Genomic DNA, 23,726 nt, shown 5'->3' on the forward strand with positions numbered 1-23,726 from the left:
TAATCTGTTTGCTAGTGTGTGTTTGTGTTTCTGTATATATGTGTGTGTGTGTGTGTGTGTGTGTGTGAGTGTGTAAGTCTGTGGATTGACTACAATTTTTCCTTTATTATGAAATTCCAAATATGTGCACTTTTCCGTAGCAGCCTGTTCCTAATCCTGTCAGCACGTACCGGCCTCGACCAATCAGTGGGTCAGAATAAAGCTGCTTGGCCGGACTCATGCGTTGCGTCTGAGGTCCAGCGTGCTTTTTAGGCTTTAAAGCGATGTGTTTAAACACAGTTTCCCTCCTAAATACAATTATTATATCAGGCTTAAGAGTCTAAACTTTGTTTCTTAAATTTTGTAAAAAAAAGAATAGTTTTACACTGGAGCTACAATACAATTTATATTAAAAACAATTTAATAATAAAAAAAAATTCTTACATTTCCTATGTTTATCTTAACAAAACATTTTTTGTCATGTTGTCGAATCATGTTTTCAAAGTTTCATAGCCATAAAAATCGCCTTCAGTTTTTGCCTTAAAAATGCAAAATTACGTAACACAATAGTCTTACCTTCCAGATCATTTTTGGGCCGTTACAAATGTCTCTTTATTTTCATAGGAAACACTTAAATGTGTGGTAAATGACCTCATAATGACTTTTAGAAGCACTTAGCTTCTGTATTTATTGTAAAAATCACTTTCAGGTTTTTACACCAAAATTGCAAAATTATGTAATACTATAGTCTTACCTTTAAGAGCATTCTTCAGCCGTTCAAAAATATTCATTATTTTCATAGGAAACACTTAAATGTGTGGTAAATTACCTCATAATGACTTTTAGAAGCTTTTAGCTTCTTTATTAATTGCAAAAATCATCTTCATTTTATTTAAAAATTGCAAAATTACGTAAGACTATAGTCTTACCTTTTTTTTAGCGTGACCTCATAATGAGGTCTGTTAAAAAATTCTCATTATTTTCATAGGAAACACTTATAATATGTGGTAAATTACTCCATAATGGCTTTTAGAAGCTCATAGCTTCTGTATTTATTGTAAAAGTTACCAAATTACCTTTTTACTCCAAAAATGCAAAATTACGTAACACAATAGTCTTACCCTCAAGAGCATTTTTGGTCCGTTCAAAAATTCTCATTATTTTCATAGGAAACACTTATAATATGTGGTAAATTATCCCATAATGACTTTTAGAAGCTCTTAGCTTCTGTATTTATTATAAAAATTACCTTCACTTTTCACTCAAAAATTGAAAATTTACTTAAGACTATAGTCTTACCTTCCGGATCATTTTTATACCATTGCGAAGTTCTCATTATTTTCATAGGAAACACTTAAATATGTGGTAAATTGCCCCATAATGACTTTTAGAAGCACTCAGCTTCTTTACTTATTATAAAAATCACTTTTAGTTTTTACTCCAAAATTAAAAATTGGAAAACACTTAAATAAGTGGTAAATTGACTTTTAGAAGCTCATAGCTTCTGTATTTATCATAAAAATCACCTTCATTTTTTTCCTTAAAATTACAAAATTATGACTATAGGAGCGTTTTTGGACCGTTCCAAAATTCTCATTATTTTTATAGGAAACACTTAAATGAGTGAGGATTTGCCCCATAATGACTAAGAAGCACCGATCTTCTTTATTTATCGTAAAAATCACTTTCAGGTTTTACTCCAAAATTGCAAAATTACATAAGTCTTACCTTCCGGAGCATTTTTGGACCATTTGTAAATGTTCATTATTTTAATAGGAAACACTTAAATGAGTTTTAAATTTCCCCATAATGACTTTTAGAAGCACTCAGCTCTGTATTTATCATAAAAATTACCTTTACTTTTTTCTCCAAAATTGCAAAATTACATAAGACTATAGTTTTACCTTCCGAGGCATTTTTGGGCCGTTTTAGAAATTCTCATTATTTTCATAGGAAACACTTAAATATGTGGTAAATTGCCCCATAATGACTTTTAGAAGCACTCAGCTTCTTTATTTATTATAAAAATCACTTAGTTTTTACTCCAAAATTGCAAAATTACATAAGACTATAGTCTTACCTTTAGTAGTGTTTTTGGACAATCTTGAAATTTCCATTATTTTCAATGGAAAATACTTAAATGTGTGGTAAATTTCCCCATAATGACTTTTAGAAGCCCCTATCTTCTTTATTTTTGGTAAAAATCACCTTAGAATTGAAAAATTACATAAAACTTACCTTCTGTTTCTGAAAGTTCAACTTTATTTTTTTATTTTCCGACAAATAAGTAGAAAAAACAGTCTGCAGCAGCACTTTTGTTTTTATTGTAAAAATCACTTTTAGTTTTTACTCCAAAATTGCAAAATTACATAAGACTATAGTCTTGGCATTTTTGGGACGTTCCAAAATTCTTATTATTTTCATAAAAAACACTTAAATAAGTGGTAAATTACCTCAATGACTTTTAGAAGCTCATAGCCTCTGTATTTATTGTAAAAATCACTTTCAGTTTTTGCCTTAAAATTGCAAAATTATGTAAGACTATATAGTTTTACCTTTGGTAGCTTTTTTGCATCATTTTTTTAATTCCTATTATTTTCATTGAAAATACTTAAATGTGTGATAAATTACCTCATAATGACCTTTAGAAGCACCAATCTTCAATTCTTTATTTATTATAAAAATTACCTTCACTTTTCACTCAAAAATTTAAAAAATCACATAAGATTATATTCTTACCTTCCAGAGTTTTTTTTTATACCATTGCGAAATTCTCATTATTTTCATAGGAAACACTTAAATCTGTGGTAAATTACCTCATAATGACTTTTAGAAGCTCATAGCTTCTGTATTTATTATAAAAATTACCTTTACATTTTTTTTCCAAAATTGCAACCTTCTGGAGCATTTTTGGACCGTTTTATAAATTCTCATTATTTTCATAGAAATCACTTAAATATGTGGTAAATTACATCATAATGACTTTTAGAAACACTTATTCTTTATTTATCGTAAAAATCACTTTTAGTTTTTTTACTCCAAAAGTGAAAAATTACCCAAGACTATATAGTCTTACCTTCGAGAGCGTTTTTGGCCTGTTCAAAAATCATTTTAATAGGAAACACTTAAATGAGTGGTAATTTGCCCCTTAATGACTTTTAGAAGCTCATAGCTTTCTTATTTATCATAAAAATATTCTTCAGTTTTTACTCCAAAATTGCAAAATTACATCCGAGGCATTTTTGGACCGTTCAAAAATTCTCACTATTTTTATAGGAAACACTTAAATATGTGATAAATTGCTCCATAATGATGTTTAGAAGCTCTTAGCTTTTGTATTTATAACAAAAATCACTTTAAGATTTTACTTGAAAATTGCAAAATTACCCAAGACTATACCCAAGTCTTACCTTTGGGGCATTTTTGGTGCATTCCAAAAATCTCATTATTTTCATAGGAAATACTTAAATGAGTGGTAAATTGCCCCATATTTACTTTTAGAATCCCCTTTCTTCTTTATTATAAAAATTACCTTTACTTTTTACTCCAAAATTGCAAAATTACATAAGACTTCTTACCTTCCAGAGCATTTTTGGGCCGTTTTAGAAATTCTCATTATTTTTATGTGAAACAATTAAATGTGTGGTAAATTATCTCATAATGACTTTAAGAAGCTCAAAGCTTCTGTATTTATCATAAAAATCATTTTCAGTTTTTGCTTAAAAATTGCAAAATTATGTAAGACTTACCTTCCGTCTTCTGAAAGTTCAGCTTTATTTTCCACCAAATAAGTAGAGAAAATGGTTCAACACAGTCTGCAGCAGCACTTACCTTCAGTTTTTACTCCAAAAATTGCAAAATTACATAAGACTTAGTCTTACCCTCGGGAGCGTTTTTGGACTGTTCCAAAATTCTTATTATTTTCATGGAAAACATTTAAATGTGTGGTAAATTACCTCATAATGACTTTTAGAAGCTCTTAGCTTCTGTATTTATCATAAAAGCACATAATCTTGCAATTTTAGACTAAAAATGAAAAATAAACCCTTAATGTTAACTGATACATACATAGACTGCTATTGCTTAGCATTAGCAACATTAGCATTGTAGCTCCAGAGTAACACAGTTTACAGGGCGCTAATCGCTAATCGACTGCATTTGGAGTTAGAAGGTTTTAGTTCTGGGATTGATCTGATCTGTTGAAGCTGCTACACACTGTAAATGACTGAATGCTGAGCTGAGGAGCGTTATATGTAGTATTATATACATTATACACTCATGTTATATATGTTATATATATTCCGTATGCAGTGTTTTGGGTTTTGTTCGTGGTTAATCCAGTTATAGTGATGTGTGTGTGAAATGTGATGTGTAATCCTGCTGCTGCTGCTGGATTATAAAGGGAACTACAGCTGTAAATAAATATGTTATGAAAAATAAAATGCAGTAACTAACACATTAATACAAATAAGGAATATATCCACTGTACTGATTAAGGTGTTTTTTTTGTGATGTTATTGACAAATGTGGTGGTGATAGAAGCGCATAAGGTCCCCCAAAAGCAGTGTGTAAGACTGGTGGAGCACCATAAGAGCTGTGATAAACAAAAAAGGGTTAATCCAACACATATCGATTTCTGAACACTTAAAACATCAGTATTGATGTTTTTAAAGTAACATAAACGTGTTTTCTTTGCATTATTTGAGATCTGAAAGCTCTGCATTTTTTATTTTATCGTAAAAATCACCTTCAGTTTTTACTCCAACATGCAAAATTCCCCCAAGACTATAAACCTTCAAGAGCATTTTTGGACAATTGTAAAATTCTCATTATTTTCATGAAAAACACTTAAATGTAAAAATTGCAAAATTACATAAGACTATAGTCTTACCTTCCGGTGAGTTTTTGGACGTTCCGAAATTCCCACTATTTTAATGGAAAATATTTAAATGTGTGATAAATTACCTCATAATATATTTTAGAAGCTCTTAGTTTCTGTATTTATTATAAAAATCACCTTAACATTTTAAATAAAAAATTGCAAAATTACGTCTTACCTTCGGGAGAATTTTTGGACAATCTTCAAATTCTTATTTTTTTCATAGAAAACACTTAAATATGTGGAAAATCACCCCATAATGACTTTAAGAAGCACATATCTTCTTTATTTATTATAAAAATTACCTTCACTTTTTTTTTTTTTTACTATAGTCTTACCTTCCAGAGCATTTTTGGACCGTTCTAAAATTCTCACTATTTCCATGGAAAACACTTGCTCCATATTGATATTAAGAAGCACCTAGCTTCTATATATAGTTTTTAGAAGCAATTATCTTCCACATTAATTGTTAAAAAAAATAAATAAATCACCTTCGGTTTTACAACAAAATTGCAAAATTATGTAAGACTATAGTCTTACCTTCTGCAGCGTTTTTCATCCGATCTTAAATTTCCATTATTTCTACAAAAACATTAAACATATGTGGAAATATCATTCTATATGGACTTTTAGAAGCACTGAGCTTCTTTATCTATTATAAAATTCACTTTTAGTTTTTGCCTCAAAATTGAAAAACTACTTAAGACTATAGTCTTACCTTCCGGATCATTTTTATACCATTGCGAAGTTCTCATTATTTTCATAGGAAACACTTAAATATGTGGTAAATTGCCCCATAATGACTTTTAGAAGCACTCAGCTTCTTTACTTATTATAAAAATCACTTTTAGTTTTTACTCCAAAATTAAAAATTGGAAAACACTTAAATAAGTGGTAAATTGACTTTTAGAAGCTCATAGCTTCTGTATTTATCATAAAAATCACCTTCATTTTTTTCCTTAAAATTACAAAATTATGACTATAGGAGCGTTTTTGGACCGTTCCAAAATTCTCATTATTTTTATAGGAAACACTTAAATGAGTGAGGATTTGCCCCATAATGACTAAGAAGCACCGATCTTCTTTATTTATCGTAAAAATCACTTTCAGGTTTTACTCCAAAATTGCAAAATTACATGATTCTTACCTTCCAGAGCGTTTTTGGACCATTCTAAAATTCTCACCATTTCCATGGAAAACACTTGCACCATATTGATATTAAAAAGCACCTAGCTTCTATATAAATATATATATATATATATATATATCGTACAAATCACCTTCAGATTTTACAATAAAATTGTAAAATTACTTAAGACCATACTCTTACCTTTGGTTGCATTTTGGGACTGTTATAAAATTCTCATTACTTTCATGGACAACCTTTTAAATAAGTGGAAAATTTCTCCACAATGGTTTTTAGAAGCTCTTATCTTCCACATTAATTATAAAAAAAATCACCTTCAGTTTTTACAACACAGTTGCAAAATTACGTAATAGCCTACTATAGTCTTACATTCTGGAGCGTTTTTTGGACCGTTCCGAAATTCTTACCTTCAAGAGCGTTTTTCTTAAATTTCCATTATTTCCACAAAAAAACATTAAATATACGTGAAAATATAATTCTGTATGTAATTACCCTATAATATTTTATAGCTCTTAGCTTCTGTATTTATCATAAAACACAAAAATTATGAAAGACTATAGTCTTACCTTCTGGCGCGTTTTTGGATCATTAGAATAATGGAACTAATTGCCATTATTTTAATGGAAAACACTTAAATGTTTGGTAAATTACCTCAAAATGACTTTTCTTAGCTCTTAGCTTCCATATTTACTATCAAAAAAAAAAATAAATTTACTCCAAAATTGCAACATTACATAAGACTATAGTCGTACCTTCCAGAGCGTTTTAGGATAATTTTCAAATTCTCATTATTTTCATGAAAACACTTAAATGTGTGGTAAATTGCCCCATAAGAGATTTTAGAAGCACCATCTTCTTTTTTTATCATAAAATCACCTTCAGTTTTTACTCCAAAATTGTAAAATTACATAATACTAGTCTTACCTTCTAGAGTGTTTTTTTTGGACTGGTCCGAAATTCCCTTTTTTTTTTTTTTTTTTTTTCAAAGAAAACACTTAAATGTGTGGTGAGTATATATTATAAAAATCGCCTTCAAATTTTACTACAGAATTGCAAAATTACGTAAGACTATATAGTCTTACCCTTGGTAGTGTTTTTGGGCCGTTCGGAAATTCTCATAATTTTCATAGAAATCACTTAAATGTGTGTAAATTTGCTCCATGTTGATATTTAGAAGCACTTAGCTTCTGTATAGGTATATATATCATAAAAGTCACCTTCAGATTTTACTTAAAAATTGCTAAATTACGTATGACTATAGTCTTACCTTTCGCAGAGTTTTGACCATTCCGTTAATTTAATGGAAACCATTTAAATATGTGGGAAATGAATCCATAATGGCTTTTACACAAAATCTTTAAGAAAAAAAAAGCTAATGAAAGTAATTATAATTGTATCAGATGATTTTTTTATTAGTGCATTAAACATTTTATAGACTTTATTTCTACAGCGTATTAGTTAATTTTTTTTAGCATCGCTAATACAGAGAGGCACTACAAGCTCTAAAGGCATCCACCACGCTAACAGTGCTAGTCTATACGCCTCCCGGTACTCAACACACACACACTCAACACACACACAGCGCAGAACCGTTCTCCGGAGAACCCCCTGCACCAGCTTCCATGAGGTAGAACTAGACACGCCCCTTTCGAGATAAACTGAATTAGAGTGACTGACCCAGTTCACACCTGTTCACACTACAAACCAGTTCCCCCACAATCAAGAACACAATAAAAAAAAAGAGCTTAAAGTAATATATAAAGTGGAATAGTTGGCACATTGTGTTAGTAAACACTTAAAAATAAAAAAAAATCTACAAATGAAAGAATAATCATAATAATAATAATAGCCATGTATACTAATAGCTCTAGTAGCCATTAGCAATTAGCTAGCACAGTCATCTGAACAATCAATGACCTGCAGCTTTAACTCGAGTTTTTACTTGTTTTTAAATCAGCCTTATCATTAGATCAGGTTTGGCTCATGTTCTAAAAGAAGAATTTCCCACCATTTTTCCATCTAAGCTTCATCTACACTTCTAGAAATAAGGGTTTCTATATGAGAAATGCCAAAAAAAAGAACCAATTTCGGTTCCATAAAGAAGCATCTTTACAATAGAAACCAATCCAAAGTGGTTCTATAGCTGAAACACCTTTACTTTAACAAGTGTGCTATCCCTGAACACAGAAAACGAACAAAAACCCATTTGACACAGAATTCACTTTTTTTTAAGCTGTGTTCACATTACAAGCCGCATTAAATCAATTCAGATTTTTTTGCTCCGATCAGATTTCGCTGGATCTTTAATGCAAGTGATCAATATGTGCCTGTAACCTGAGCACACATTGTATGCAGTTGTGTACACTGATATTTAAAGGAGAACCCCTGTGTAAAATTGTCAAATCTTTTGTTGTAGTAAAACATGATAAAGAGAACTACATTTTGTTAAATAGCCCACCTCCACTCTCCTACAGCTTTCTGAGATCCAGGGATTTTGTGCTTTTTGCCCAGCACTTTTTACAACGGCCTTATCAGGGCATATTTTCCCTGATAAATCGATTTTTACACCGTTATTCAGCTCAAAGTAGCTCCACACCTCCTTGGTAGAATCAGGAGAGCCCTGACATTTAAAACGAGGCATTAATAACTTAAAAAGTGCAGAAGAAGCTTATTAAAAACCACTGTTTACAGCTCATAACGCAGGTAAATTCCCAGGCGCCACCATCACTGTACTGATAATGTCAGACATATACACATAGACTCCACATAGCCTGTTTCTTGGCATAGCAGCCGGCTACGCCAGGAGGCAGGGTATGCAGACTATGTATATATGTATATGTCATTATCAGTACAGTAATGGCGGTGCTCTGAGCTAATGCTAGTGTTTTAGGATGTAAACAGTGCTTTTTAATAAGCTTCTTAGGCACTTCTTAAGTTATTAATGCCTCGTTTTAAATGTCAGGGCTCTCCTGATTCTACCAAGGAGGTGTGGAGCTACTTTGAGCTGAATAACGGTGTAAAAATCGATTTATCAGGGCAAAATATGCCCTGATACGGCCGTTGCAAAGAGTGCTTGGCAAAAAGCACAAAATAACTGTATCTCAGAAAGCTGTGGGAGAGCGGTGGTGGGCTATTCATCAAAGGTTAGTAATTTTTTTTTATCCTGTTTTACTACACTAAAAGTAGTAAGAGTTGGTCTTTTAAGCAAAGAAACCCCCCAAAAAAAAGATTTTTTCCATGTAATGTGAACGTAGCCATGTACCAGAATTAAGCGAGCAGATGCTGAAGCCTCAGGCACTTTATATTCAGATACACCTCGTTTTTGTACATATTTTTAAATTTCTAAATATAGTGAACAAGCTAGGATTAAGCTGAAAAACACCAGAAAAGTTATTTTAACGTATTTTAACTTCGAATCGTAAACGTGAACCTTTCAAACAGTTATCGGTTAGATATGAATCGCATTAAAGCGATACAGTGTGAACAGCCTAAACTAAATATCGGATTAGGAAGAGACTCAAATCTGATTTGGTTTCACAGCTTTGAAAAAAAAAAACTGATTTGTGTCACTAATTTAAGCAAAGAAACAGAAAACAAAACTGGATTTTTCACATGTAATGTGAACGCAGCCATATACCAGAATTAAACGAGCAGATGCTGAAGCCTCAAATACCTACAAATTCAACTGATTCTGTGTGATTCGGATTTGGAAGAGACTCAAATCAGATTTATTTTCACAGCCATGAAAAAAAAAAACTGATTTGTGTCACTGATTTAAGCAAAAAAACAAAAACAAAACCGGATTTTTTGTATGTAATGTGAACGCAGCCATATACCAGAATTAAACGATCAGATGTTGAAGCCTCATATATTCTCGATTAGACGATTCACCTCTTTTTCTATATATTTGTATATTTCTAAAAATAGTGAACAAGCTAGCATTAAGCTGAAACACACCAGAAAAAGTTATTTTAACTCTATAATAACTACAAATCCAATTGATTCTGAGTGTTAAAGAGTTGATTATCTCCTGCGAATCAAAATCAACATGCAACCGTCACTCATATCAAACGCCTCAACATTTCAGTTTCCCTTTTAGTACGCTAAAATCTATAATCTGCAACTATTATATGGATGCACACCTACAGACACGCCCAACCCACAGTCATACCTATAGTTACCTATAGAAAATAATGTGTATAACATCACGAAAACTAACTATAAAACTCCAAAAAACTTCCAAAACTCCTCAGAAAGCAGAAAAATAAGCAGCAAGTGATTGAGCTCCTCAGTAATGTGCAGTAGTAGTATTTTAGTGCATTGCCAGGTTTACTCCCACTGATTATTACATTTTACTTATGCATAGGAGAGATTATTATTATGAGCATATAATTTGCACACGGCAAGAAATAAGCGTTTAAATTAAAGATGTAAGCGTGGATTCGAGAGATTGCGCTGTACAGGTAAACACAGGTAAATACAGGTGATACAGGAAGCACTAAATTAAGATTGCAAGCTATAAAAGCAAAATATACTGTATAATAATCATACTACACTCAGTATTAAACATAAAGGTGCACCTAGAATGAAGTGTTGGATTGTAAATGCTATTCAAAAGGAAGATCAAATAAACACACAAACAATACGAACAATAAATGATTCAACAATTAAGCCTAATCGCATTTTTCTATTGGAACTCTTGGATTTAATGTGTAAACCTTCCCTTTTAGAACATTAGAATTAGAAGAGAAATAATAGAATAAAAGAATTAGGACAACTCTTCAAGCACCCGATATAAATAAAGATATAGATATATGGATATAGCAGTGGAGCTTTAGCTAAAGTTCAGCAACCTAACTGCTGCTGCTGATTACCTATCTCGTGAACTTGAGGGCTTTTATCACCTGTCTTTAGAAAAATACAAATGGTGCAACAATTAATTATTATTGTCCATTTCTTAATTCCTCTGTGATGGGGAGCTAAAATTAGCTTGTCTTTTTAACTCTTTTAATTTTAATTTTATAAGATTTTTTTTATAAGATGCACCATTTAAGAGTTAGCTATATAGCTATCTACTGAGATGAACTATTAGTGATTTTTGGCCTTAAAACATTGATACTACTACACATTAAACTGTGGTAATATAGTGTATATTGTATTTTTAACAATTAAAAAAAAAAAAAAATCCTTTTTTTTTTTTTTTTACAGAAGTATACAGGAGTTTCAGTTTAGTTCTCCAGCACCGAGACTGGAGCGGTATTAGCATTAGCCGCTGACCACGCAAAAAAACGCTAGAATTTTCACCGTCCAGAGGTGAGTATTATCAGCCTGTAGCCTGCTGCTAACCCTGACTAGCACTGCTGGAGAAGCATTAGCATTAGCCGCTAACCGCGCTTAGTGCCAGCTCTTTCGCTGTAGCTTGCAGCTAATGCTGCTGCACCCAGCCTTAGGGTAAATATAGAAATATAAGCTTTTAAGAGCTTTAAAATCACCCAAATAAACAGTTTTTAGGAGAGAAATATGTGTAGATTAACATCCAGCTCTCGTTTTACTTTTTTTTTTTTTAAAGAAAAAGTTTTTTTTTTCTTTTTCAAGAATTACAGTTTTGTTTACTTAGCTTAGCTTAGCTTAGCTTAGATTTACTTAATTAAGTTACTACCCCACTGCGATATAAAGCGCTGCCACTATGAGCGGGAGGTCGCAGGTTCGAACCCCAGCTCATGCAGCTTTGCCATCAAGCTGCCGGCGCTCAGAGGGAGCAAAATTGGCCCTGCTCCCTGCGGGTGGGTACAGTAGATGGCGCTCTCTCCCCACATCACTCCTAGGGTGATGTCCGCAGCACAGGGCAACTGTGAGCTGATGTATCGGAACCTAGCCGCTGTGCTTTCCTCCGAGTTAGTACCCCACCTCCACCACCACCCAGAGGAGAGACCTGTTGTGTTAGAAGGAAAACATGGCGACACCCCTGTTCCTTACTAGTGTCACATTATGCTCTTAATAATCCGGTACGCCTTATGTATGGAAATACGGTAGTATCTTCAAGTGTCTTCAAGGGTTTAAAGCTCTTAAGACACCTGTTGAAGTGTGTGTTCAGAGTTCAGAAAAGGTAGAGTCACTGGTTGCTTGGTTGATGGACCTTTTTAACTCAATAATTGTATTAATTTTGCATTATTTATAGCTCCTGGTAACTTTTATCTTCCTTCTGAATAGCATTACAACCCCACACTTCCCACACTTTCTGAGTGCAGCTATTTATTTAATGAAAAGATAAGTGTACAGTATATTCAGATTACTATTTATTATTATCATTAGTTTTATTATTAGGCACAAGGTTCATCCGTGTTACGTCTGGACAGTAACCGGCACTGCTGAGGCTACAGTACAGAAGACTGTAGTTCTGATTGCCCATTTCATCCGACTTTACCACGTAAAAAAACAGACGATTTCCTACAACCTGAACCGACAACAATGGAATGAGGAAAAGTGCAGCTTCAGATAACGTATCCATACATACTGACATCTGTCCGTCTGGCCAAATATGAGCCACTTAATATCAGAGTGATTGATTTTGCATATGTAAAAAGATCTATATTAATTATCTAGGTTATAATAATCCAGAGATCCAGAAGAGATCAGAAAGAGATACACCCATCTTGTGCTCCACACACTCCAGATGGGCCAGACCTCCGACGCATCAGTTTTTAAAGCGCGTCTGCTCACATATGTGGTTGAATTTCCTATAGAGACATAAAAAAAAGAATATAAGCACTTTTAAATGTAATATAATTTTTTAAATGTCATATAAATCACCTACTATGAATTCACCCTTTTTTTTTTTTTCAAAATGAAGCAGCTAAACACAATGCAATGTCTCTCTCTGCTGGTAGAGGAAGGAATTACATCATAAGCAACAATGATAACAGAGAATAATAAATAGCAGCTCTAACACCAGTGAGTCAGATTAGTTACAAAATAAATACATAAATAAATATATATATATATATATATATATATATATATATATATATATATATATATACACTTAAACACATTAATACATTAAGATTAAAAAAAGGAAAATAGTTTAAGACTTTCTAATGATTAACCATATATATCTCACAAATTTACACAAACTCACTCTCACACTCTTTAATGATGTATAATGCTCTATAATATTTATTTAATCAAGAATCTCTTTCTGGCAGACTGTAATACACTGCAGAAAGCATAGAGGGCACTCTATAATGCTCTATAATCACATAAAGAGTAACAAAAGACCCTAGGGTAACTTCTAAGCAACCGAAGGCCTCGCTCACGCTGGCTAATATTAATGCTTATGAGGCCACCACCAGGAGAACACTGAACAACAATGGTGTGTACGGCAGGGCTGCAAAAAGAAAGCCACTGATCTCCAAAACAAAAAAAAAATCTACTCATTTAAAAATTTGTTAAAGTTTGGCTATTGAAATATATTGTTTTGTGGACTGATTTAAATGCAAAGCGTTTTGCCGCAATTTTGCCAAACATAAGAATCTTATCTCATCTGTGAAACATGATGGTGGTAGTATCATGGTAGGGGCCTGTTTTGCTGCATCATTAATGGAACCATGAATTCTAACATATATTAGAGAATTCTGAATGCAAATGTCAGGACATTTCATTTTCATTTTCTCAAGGGAACGTGGGTCATGCAGCAAGACAACGACCCTAAACACAAGGACCAGAAGTGAACAGTTAATGTGAGGAAATCCACCAGCATCCCAGAGTTGAAGCTGTTCTGTACAGAGAAACGGCTAACGTTATTCTGCAATAATTCTACAGTATTTCTGTTGTATTTTGGTCTCATTTGTGTAACTGGGTTCTTTTTAAGCAATTTTATAATCCGGTGCTGCTTATCTATTAATTCTACCAGTCAGGTATTAAGGAGTATTAAGTACAGAGTTATACAGTTTATACAGAGTTTCAGTTTAGCTCTCCAGCAGTATTAGCATTAGCCGCTAATGGCGCTAATTGCTAGTTCTTTACCATTCAGAGGTGAGTATTTATATTAGACCATGTTAAAACAAGCTAAATGGGACAAACCGCTAGCTAATAGCGCCCTGGCTTACCGGAACACCTAGGGTTCCTCAGTGTAGCACTATCGGCCAATATTAGCAGTTAGCCGCTGTGGAAATCTGGAAATCTGAGTAGATTAAAATCCAGCGTTTACTTAACTTAGCTTAGCTTTACACCTGCTGAGTTAGAAGGAAAACATGGAGACACCCCTGTTCTTTACTAGTGTCACATAATGGGTTTTATAACCCGGTGCGAAAAATACAGTATGTTTTAAGTCATATTTATCCAGAAATACAGCAAATTTTAAAGGGTTTACAAACTTCCAAGCACCACTGTGTGTAGGGAGCGCTCTATACTGCTCTATTATTTCATGTATATATACCACACACTCGTTCTAACACACTGTAACACACTGCAGGAGGATAACTTACATCGCGTGGTGAGCTTTGACCTGTGTGCGGCAGTTTCTTCCCCAGTAGCAGTCGGGTCTGGAGGTCACAGCAGCTGAGAACACACCAACACACACACTCAGTTCAGATCACACACAGAAGAAACAGTGACATCTGGTGGACTGCTGTAGTTACTACAGCCCTTTATAATTAAAATAGTACAACCACACAGACAGACAGACAGACAGCTGAGCAACATTATCCCCTATTAAACCATAATCAGCATAAAACACCACGAGTCAAAAGTCCAGATACACCTTATATTCAGTTTTATTTCATTACTTTTAATTATTTTATATTGTAGATTAATACTAAAGCCACCCAAACTATGAATAAACTGGAATTAATTAGTACCGTATTTTTTGTACTATAAGGCACACTTAAAATCCTTTAATTTTCCCAAAAATTGCAAGTGTGCCTTCTATATGAATTTTACCAGTCAGGTTGTAAAGAGCAGTAAAACCACTCCGCTGAAGTACAGCATTATTCCAACCTCACTAAGATAAGCGCTAGCTCTTTTGCCGTTCAGAGATGAGTATTATAAGCATGTAGCCTGCTGCTAACCCCAGCTAGCACTGCTGGAGCTGCATTAGCATTACTGTTAGTGGTTAGCCGCTAGTGCTAATGCTCCAGATTTTGTGGAAAGAGTTTCCTCTGTTGTTCAGGATAAGTTTATCAGAGTTACCAGCCTCAGAAACAAACACAAGTTAACAAACATCTCCCGGGATAAGAGAATCTAAACGCTTCTTCACACTTTTAAGTTACTACATGATTCCGTATGTGTTCCTTTATAGTCTGATAGATCACTTCACTATTACCTTTACTATATACAGTCATATGAAAAAGTTTGGGCACCCCTATTAATCTTAATCATTTTTAGTTGTAAATATTTGTGTGTTTGCAGCAGCCGTTTCAGTTTGATATATCTAATAACTGATGGACACAGTAATATTTCAGGATTGAAATGAGGTTTATTGTACTAACAGAAAATGTGCAATATGCATTAAACCAAAATTTGACCGGTGCAAAAGTATGGGCACCCTTATCATTTTATTGATTTGAATACTCCTAACTATTTTTTACTGACTTACTGAAGCACTAAATCGGTTTGGTAACCTCGTTGAGCTTTGAACTTCATAGCCAGGTGTATCCAATCATGAGAAAAGGTATTTAAGGTGGCCAATTGCAAGTTGTTCTCCTATTTGAATCTCCTCTGAAGAGTGGCATCATGGGCTCATCAAAACAACTCTCAAATGATCTAAAAACAAAGATTGTTCAACATAGTTGTTCAGGGGAAGGATACAAAAAGTTGTCTCAGAGATTTAACCTGTCAGTTTCCACTGTGAGGAACATAGTAAGGAAATGGAAGAGCACAGGGACAGTTCTTGTTAAGCCCAGAAGTGGCAGGCCAAGAAAAATATCAGAAAAATATCACAAAAAGAGAAGAAGCCCAAACCAATTTAGTGCTTCAGTAAGTCAGTAAAAAGTAGTTAGGAGTATTCAAATCAATAAAATGATAAGGGTGCCCATACTTTTGCACCGGTCAAATTTTGGTTTAATGCATATTGCACATTTTCTGTTAGTACAATAAATCTCATTTCAATCCTGAAATATTACTGTGTTCATCAGTTATTAGATATATCAAACTGAAACGGCTGCTGCAAACACCCAAATATTTACAACTAAAAATGATTAAGATTAATAGGGGTGCCCAAACTTTTTCATATGACTAACACTGAAAAAGAAGGTACCGTATTTTTCGGACTATAAGGCGCACTTAAAAACCTTTAATTTTCACAAAAATTGACAGTGCGTCTTATAATACGGTGCGCCTTTTGTATGGATTTTACTCGTCAGGTTGTAAGGAGCAGTAAACACACACTCCGTGCAGCGTTATAGAGAGTTTCAGTGCTATACAGAGTCCAGAGCCGTGCAGCTCCGAGGCTGGAGCAGCAATAGCATTAGCTAGATGCTAACCGCTAAGCTAGCTAGCTTATTCACTGTTCAGAGATCAGTATTATCTAAATTTTACTCGTCAGGTTGTAAGGAGCAGTAAACACACTCCGTGCAGCGTTATACAGAGTTTCAGTGCTATACAGAGTCCAGAGCCGTGCAGCTCCGAGGCTGGAGCAGCAAATAGCATTAGCTAGCTTATTCACTGTTCAGAGATCAGTATTATCTAAATTTTACCCGTCAGGTGTAAGGAGCAGTAAACACACACTCCGTGCAGAGCCGTGCCGCTCCGAGGCTGGAGCAGCAATAGCATTAGCTAGATGCTAACCGCTTAGCTAGCTAGCTTTTTCACTGTTCAGAGATGAGTATTTTCTAAATTTAGCACTTTTAATACTGCTGGAGCAGTATTATTAGAGTTAGATGCTAATCGCTAAGCGTTCACCGTTCAGAGGTGAGCTATCGGCCTGTAAGTCTGTGCTGCTTTGCCTGGCTAGCATTAGCTAGATGCTAAGCACTAACTCTCTCAGAGGTGAGTTTTATCAGCCTGTAATCTGCTTGTTTACCGTGTTAAAACAAGCTACGGGGGACGAATCGCTAGCTAATATCTCACTGTCTTACCAGAACACGCAGGATTACTCAGTGTAACGCTGTCGTTTAAGTTTGGGTTAACTTTACTAGTTTAGGTGACTAGCTAGCGTGCTAGCGGATAGCTATGCTAACGCTGGTGCAGCAAGCCTTAGTGGACATCTGGAAATCTAAGCTTACTGTAAATAAACTGAAGCACGTTACTCACCCAAATAAACAGTTTTCAGGAGAGGAATCTGTGTAGATTAATATCCAGCACTCGTTTGACTTTGAAAGAGCTAACGTTAGATTTGTATACTGAGATGCTCCACCGGCAAGAGACCACCCCCGGTGGGGGAAGGGAAACATGGCGCCACCCCTGTTCACTTTGATATAGGCACCCTTTCTAGTGTCACTTAACGCGCCTTATAATGCGATGCGCCCTATGTATGGAAAAATAGCAGAAAATAGGCGTTCTTTGATAGTGCGTCTTATAATACGGTGCGCCTTATAGTCCGAAAAATACGGTATTCTAGTTCTATTTAGCAGCACTGTAAAGAAATTCGAGTCAGTTTCTCTGTAATGTATCTTAATTTCCGTTCTTTACCTGGTAGTTCAGAAGCAGGAATGTTCTCTCTGTATTTGTAGGCGAGCTCTTTGAAGTTGCGAAGCCCGCAGCAGTAACACAGCAAGGAGTTAGCATTGATACGATAATCTGAGAAAAAAAAAACACACACAAAGAAAGCAATAAAATTACACATCATACATAAAACACAAGGTAAACTAGTAAACATATTAATTAGGGATGTGAAATATATCATACGCAATAATTTTGCCAACACTTGGCGAAATCGTGAATATCGTGAAGGATTTTATATATTATATCCTGAAATATTGTACCATATCACCCACCCCTAATTATCCCATTAGGGTTCTACTTTTTTTTTTTTTTTTTTTTTTTACTGTTTTATCAAAAGAAAAAAAAAATCACACTGTTCTCATTTCCTATTATATATCTATTAGAGCAGGGGTGTACAAGCTTTTTTTGTTGGGGGCCAGAAGGAGAAATATATTTGAAGTCACGGGCCACAGACTCTGTAATAAAACAAATAATGAAATATACCACTTTAATTAATACATTTACCTGATTATTTCATTTACACACCATTTTACTTGATTTACTATCTTTATCTTTGACAGTGTTGTGTAAACTAAGATTTTTCAAATTGATTTTAATTTCATGATGTCTCTTAATATTAAACTCCTTAATTACGGCAACTTTTAGACTCTTTGGCCCGTTTTTCTGCGCTAGAAATACGCACTCTCTCCGCTTTTAGACTCTTTGGCCGTTTTTCTGCGCTAGAAATGCGCACTCTCTCCGCTTTTAGACTCTTTGGCCCGTTTTTCTGCGCTAGAAATGCGCACTCTCTCCGCTTTTAGACTCACTGGCCCGTTTTTCTGCGCTAGAAATGCGCACTCTCTCCGCTTTTAGACTCTTTGGCCCGTTTTTCTGCGCTAGAAATGCGCACCCTCTCCGCTTTTAGACTCTTTGGCCCGGTTTTCTGCGCTAGAAATACGCACTCTCTCCGCTTTTAGACTCTTTGGCCCGTTTTTCTGCGCTAGAAATGCTCACTCTCTCCGCTTTTAGACTCTTTGGCCCGTTTTTCTGCGCTAGAAATGCGCACTCTCCGCTTTTAGACTCTTTGGCCCATTTCTGACACCTAGCGCTCAAACTTTGAATCTCACATTATAAAAACCTGCTTAACAGCGGGCTAACTTTCATTCTATTTCTAAAATACCTCCGTAGTTATTTTAGGGCCATAGTTTGGACACCCCTGTATTAGAGACTGTAGATTATATCTGTCCAGTATCATTTATTTTACTTGAATCCTGTATATATGGAGATATATATTTTGATATATATTTGGAGTGCATTATTATTAGTATCATGACATTCTGGATCATTGACATCTGATAAAATCCTTGTGTTTTTTAATATCTCATTTGGAGGTGTGTCATATTATATCATATCGTATTCAATAATAACATTTAATTCTCATTATGTTGCAGTAGTGTATTCTTGAAATATATATATATATATTTTTTTTTAATTCAGTGTTTTGTCATATCGCCATAAGTATGATATTACTTTATCGCCTACCCCTAATATTAATTAGTTTTAATCTACAGTCCACATTTTGAATGGAACTGTCTATTTGTACTTATAGCTTGTAGCTTTATAATAAGTGCATTTTTTACCAGAGAGATGGAAAAGGCCTTGCTGTGCAGCCTGGAGCGATTCTTGTAGAAGGTCCCTCCAGGTCTTTCCTCTGGAAGTTAAATAATTCTGACGGGAGAAAGAAAAAATCATAAATTACAAGAAAGTAGGGATAATATAAGTAAACAAAACTGTAATTCTTAATAAAACATTTGCTTTCAAAGTCAAACGAGCGCTGGATGTTAATCTACACAGATTTCTCTCCTGAGTAAAGCGCTTCCATTGAATTACAGTAAGCTGAGATTTCCAGATTTCCACTAAAGCTGGGTGCAGCAGCATTAGCAGCTAACCGCTAGCGGCGCTACACTGAGGAACCCTGAGTGTTCTGGTAAGCCAGGGCAATATCAGCTAACTATTTATCCCATGTAGCTTGTTTTAACATGGTGAATATACTCAGCTCTGAAAGGCGAAAGAGCTAGCGCTTAGTGCGTTTAGCGGCTAATGCTAATGCTAATGTTGCTCCAGTCTCTGTGCTGGAGAAACTTTACTGAAACTCCTGTATAACTCTGTACTTTACTGCTCCTTAATACCTGACTGGTTGAACTCATACATAAGGAGCACCGGATTATAAGGCGCACTGTCGATTTTTGGGGAAAGTAAACAATTTTAAGAGCACTTTATAGTGCAAAAAATATGGTAGTATATGGTAGTATTTCACACTCCTACTTTGAAATAACAGTACTTTAATTTGATTTCTGTTTTGGCTACTCCACCCAGTTCTGGGTACAGAATCAGTGTAACCTAAACGCTGAATATTAGTGATATTAATGATGCAATCAACCAATAAACTCCTATAAAACTAACACAGAATAAGTAGAACAGGAGACGAGTGTACCTGCAGGATTTCAGACTCGTAATTGTTATTGTTGAGGACTCCATCCAGACATTTATTGGTGAGGTTCAGCTCTGTGGACGGAAAGACAGAAATGGCAAATTAAAAAAAATGTGAAGATGATGTTGGAGCACAAAGAAGGTACAATCTGTGCATTCGAGAACCTGGACCCATTTTAACCACTCAGGGTCTTACCTGTGAAGCGCGCCAGGCAACCCTGACAGCCGATTCGCTGGCAACCCCAGTACAGGTGGCAGAACGGCCTCTGGCACACCATACCTGAGCGGGAGAAAGAAAAGGGTTATACAGTCATTGTTGCCTGCTGTTATCCCCTGGCTATTACTGCTGGAGCAGCATTAGCATTACCCACTAAGCGTGTTAAGCACTAGCTCTTTTGCTGTTCAAAGGCGAGTATATCGGACTGTAGCCTGCTGCTAACCCTGGCTAGCACCGTTGGAGCAGCATTAGCATTAGCCGCTAAGCGTGTTAAGCACTAGCTCTTTTGCTGTTCAAAGGCGAGCATATCGGACTGTAGCCTGCTGCTAACCCTGGCTAGCACCGTTGGAGCAGCATTAGCATTAGCCGCTAAGCGTGTTAAGCACTAGCTCTTTTGGTGTTCAAAGGACAGTATATAGGACTGTAGCCTGCTGCTAACCCTGGCTAGCACTGTTGGAGCAGCATTAGCATTAGCCGCTAAGTGTGTTAAGCACTAGCTCTTTTGCTGTTCAAAGGCAAAAATATATATCGGACTGTTGCCTGCTGCTAGCCCTGGCTAGCACTGCTGGAGCAGCATTAGCATTAGTCGCTAACCGCGCTAAGCACTAGCTAGCTCTTTCGATATTTCGCGCTTTACTTACCCAAATAAACAGTTTTCAGGAGAGAAATCTGTGTAGATTAACATCCAGCACTCGCTTGACTTCAAAAGAAAATGTTTTTTTTTTTTTTTTTAGAATTACAGTTTTGTTTACTTAGCTTAGCTTCACAGGTTTTGCCGCTTGTTAAAATTATAAGGAAAACATGGCAACACCCCTGTTCCTTACTAGTGTTGCATAATGCGCCTTATAATCCAGTGTGTCTTGTGTATAAAAAGAATTAGACCAGAAAATAGACGTTTATTAAAAATGCACCTTATATGTGCGAAAAATTTCTCATTTACAGAGTTCCATCAGATTCATGCAGATTCAATATTCTCACACAGTTTCTGCAGATTGTGTGGTAGGGTTGTGCTTAGTAGTGATGATTTCTTGTGTATTGCTATCTCTAGCCCTATCCGGACAGGACTATTTTCTCAGGGGGGCGTCTGTGAAAAATATTCTACACTACTACTCAGTGATAAAACTCCTGCATCCGGACTGCAACTAAAAAAAACAGGAGGACCAGTGAGTTTTTTTGTGAGGCTTTCTCGGTCGCATGACATCACAGCGTTCAGTAGCTCCTCCATTTCCACTCGCTGTTGTGTTTTTAACATGGATCTCCATGGAAACATGCGGCAAAAGCGTAATTACGGTTCGCGGCAGTGGACAAATAGCTATTTTTTTTTAAACGTGAGGAGACGAAACTCAGAGATGTGCGTCCGGACGGGACTAAAATTAACCGGAGGCCATGGTCGTTCTGGACAGGAATAAAATAACAGAGGATAAAAACTCCCCATAAAAGATAAAATTACCCAAGAACCTCCTGAGAAACTAATCCCATCCAGATAGAGCTTTTCTTGGCAAAGGAAAACACAGGTGATCCACTAACTGAACACAACCTAGACAGACGTCAACAGTCAGATGTTCATTGCTATCTTGGCAGTGAATTGTCAAAACAGGTGCATTCCCAAAGAACACTCAGCAGTGCCAAACCCAATTTTTACATCAACAATAAACAGAATGAAAAGGCGTGAACGAGCAGCTCAGTTTCCTCTGCTGAGAAGCGTTTGTTGGACACGTCCAGGTAGTTGCACTGTTAAAATAGCAATCTGCTAAAGTCAGAGCTCACCTGACTCTTAAAGGGAATGTGAGGCAGCAGACACGCTGATCGGTTTATTCAGGGTACGTATACTTTTAAACCAATAAGTTTCCATGATTTTTTCAGGACTTTTCCATGCCTTCAAGGCAAATTTTTATAAACATACGATTAAAATTGATTATGACAAGCCTAAATGAATCTGATACACAATCTTTCATAATAAAATGTGTGTAAGATCCTAAGAGCTCTATTATTTAGGGGCTAAATTACTAAATTAACTCTGAGCTGATTGATGTATTTGTTAGCTCAAAATAGATTTTCTCCATCCATAAACTGAAACACAAATATTTAAAGACCAAATTTTAATGACTTTTTTTAAACTTACTGGTCATTTTAATTTTTCCACAACTTCCACTTTTCCAGGTTTTTCATGAACGTACGAACCCCGTTTATCACACTTTACCCCCAAAATGAACCACACCCATAATTAATTAAGAGAATTAGTACATGCCTTATGTGCTTTTTTTATCTGTTTTGAGCCATGCAAGGTGTACTTTTCCCGTGGATATGATAGCAAAGATTTACACTGACACGCCCTAAGTAAAGCTGCACTCTGCACGGTTGGCGCCTATGGATCACTAGTGTCTTAAAGTGCACCCGTTACTTACAGTGTTGAGGGGAACTCTGAGAGCCGATGTGCTCCGAGCGGCGGTCCGGCATGGGCTGCAGACAGCAGGTACACATCAGGTGAGCCCCCTGAGGAGGACACCTGAACTCCTGAGGAGCTGCAGAGAGAGGAGCTCGGTTATAACCTTCAGCTGCTTGTTATTACACACCAGCGTAGCGCTGTGCGATATGATGATAACCCTATCGTTTCTACAGTCATTTCATCAATTATTCATGCAAATATATAAAGTAGGCTACGATGAAATGTAGTGGCGTGGTCACTTTGCATAAACTCAGTTTATATAAGTGATGATAAAGTAATCTTTGCAAAAAAAAAAAAAAAAAAGCTTCATAATGTGGTTTTGCGACGTCACGCTGCTTTATGTAAAAAAGGTTATTTGAGTTTATTTTGACAACTCAATTTAAATACCTGTAATTTTTTTTTTTTAAATGAGCTACTGCATCTACCCCATCTGTTTTTATTTGATATTATTTGTCATTTTGAAATAAAGTTTGATATTTTTTGAAGAATGACTGAAAACATACTCAAATGTGGTATATCATTAAAATATATATCGTTATCGTGATTAAAAAAAAAAAAAAAAAAATCCATATCGTGATATATGATTTTTTTCCATATCGCCCAGCACTACACCGGCGGTTGTAGTATTGCTGTGTGTTGTGTGTGTGCGTGCGTTATACCTGCACAGGTGTCTGTGGATGTAGAGGGGCCGTCTCCTGGTGCTTTCACTGACCCCTCCTCCTGAGCTGTGCCACATATCCAGGGGGCGGGGCTAAAGTCCTTTCGGTACCCTGGACACTGCCGGCACATCAAGTAGGGTTGACTGCAGACAAAAGAACAAGCTTTTAGAAGCGGTGCAAAAAAAATATATAGAATATGTTGTGCCATTTTTACAATAATGATTGTGATATTCTGTAACTTATTAAAACTGCATTAAAGCTACTAATTT

The 23,726-nt window shown here is 35.4% G+C and overlaps 1 protein-coding gene and 1 long non-coding RNA gene across 3 annotated transcripts in view; both read right to left on the reverse strand.

Annotated features, from left to right (window-relative positions):
- Positions 1–1,713: 1,713 nt before the first annotated feature.
- Positions 1,714–3,633, reverse strand: LOC125786941 (uncharacterized). Its single transcript, XR_007428921.1, has 3 exons — positions 3,558–3,633; positions 2,023–2,059; positions 1,714–1,845 (listed from the first exon to the last, which is right to left on the reverse strand). It is a non-coding gene; the product is annotated as an uncharacterized LOC125786941 (long non-coding RNA).
- Positions 3,634–7,390: 3,757 nt separating this feature from the next.
- The window catches only part of chfr (checkpoint with forkhead and ring finger domains, E3 ubiquitin protein ligase), a 33,918-nt gene continuing 17,582 nt past the window's right edge, over positions 7,391–23,726 (reverse strand). The window contains exons 11-18 of one of the 2 annotated variants that reach the window (XM_049470590.1): positions 23,458–23,600; positions 22,758–22,874; positions 20,332–20,415; positions 20,140–20,210; positions 19,286–19,373; positions 17,634–17,741; positions 14,492–14,564; positions 7,391–12,742 (exon numbers count right to left, since the gene is read on the reverse strand). In XM_049470590.1, the coding sequence (XP_049326547.1) occupies positions 12,700–12,742; positions 14,492–14,564; positions 17,634–17,741; positions 19,286–19,373; positions 20,140–20,210; positions 20,332–20,415; positions 22,758–22,874; positions 23,458–23,600 (727 nt within the window). In that variant the 3' untranslated portion in view covers positions 7,391–12,699. The remainder of the gene's footprint in view (positions 12,743–14,491; positions 14,565–17,633; positions 17,742–19,285; positions 19,374–20,139; positions 20,211–20,331; positions 20,416–22,757; positions 22,875–23,457; positions 23,601–23,726) is intronic. The other variant, XM_049470589.1, reaches the window with a different exon arrangement.

The sequence above is a fragment of the Astyanax mexicanus genome, chromosome 22 (genome assembly GCF_023375975.1).
Source record: "Astyanax mexicanus isolate ESR-SI-001 chromosome 22, AstMex3_surface, whole genome shotgun sequence".
Taxonomy (NCBI): Eukaryota; Metazoa; Chordata; class Actinopteri; order Characiformes; family Acestrorhamphidae; genus Astyanax; species Astyanax mexicanus.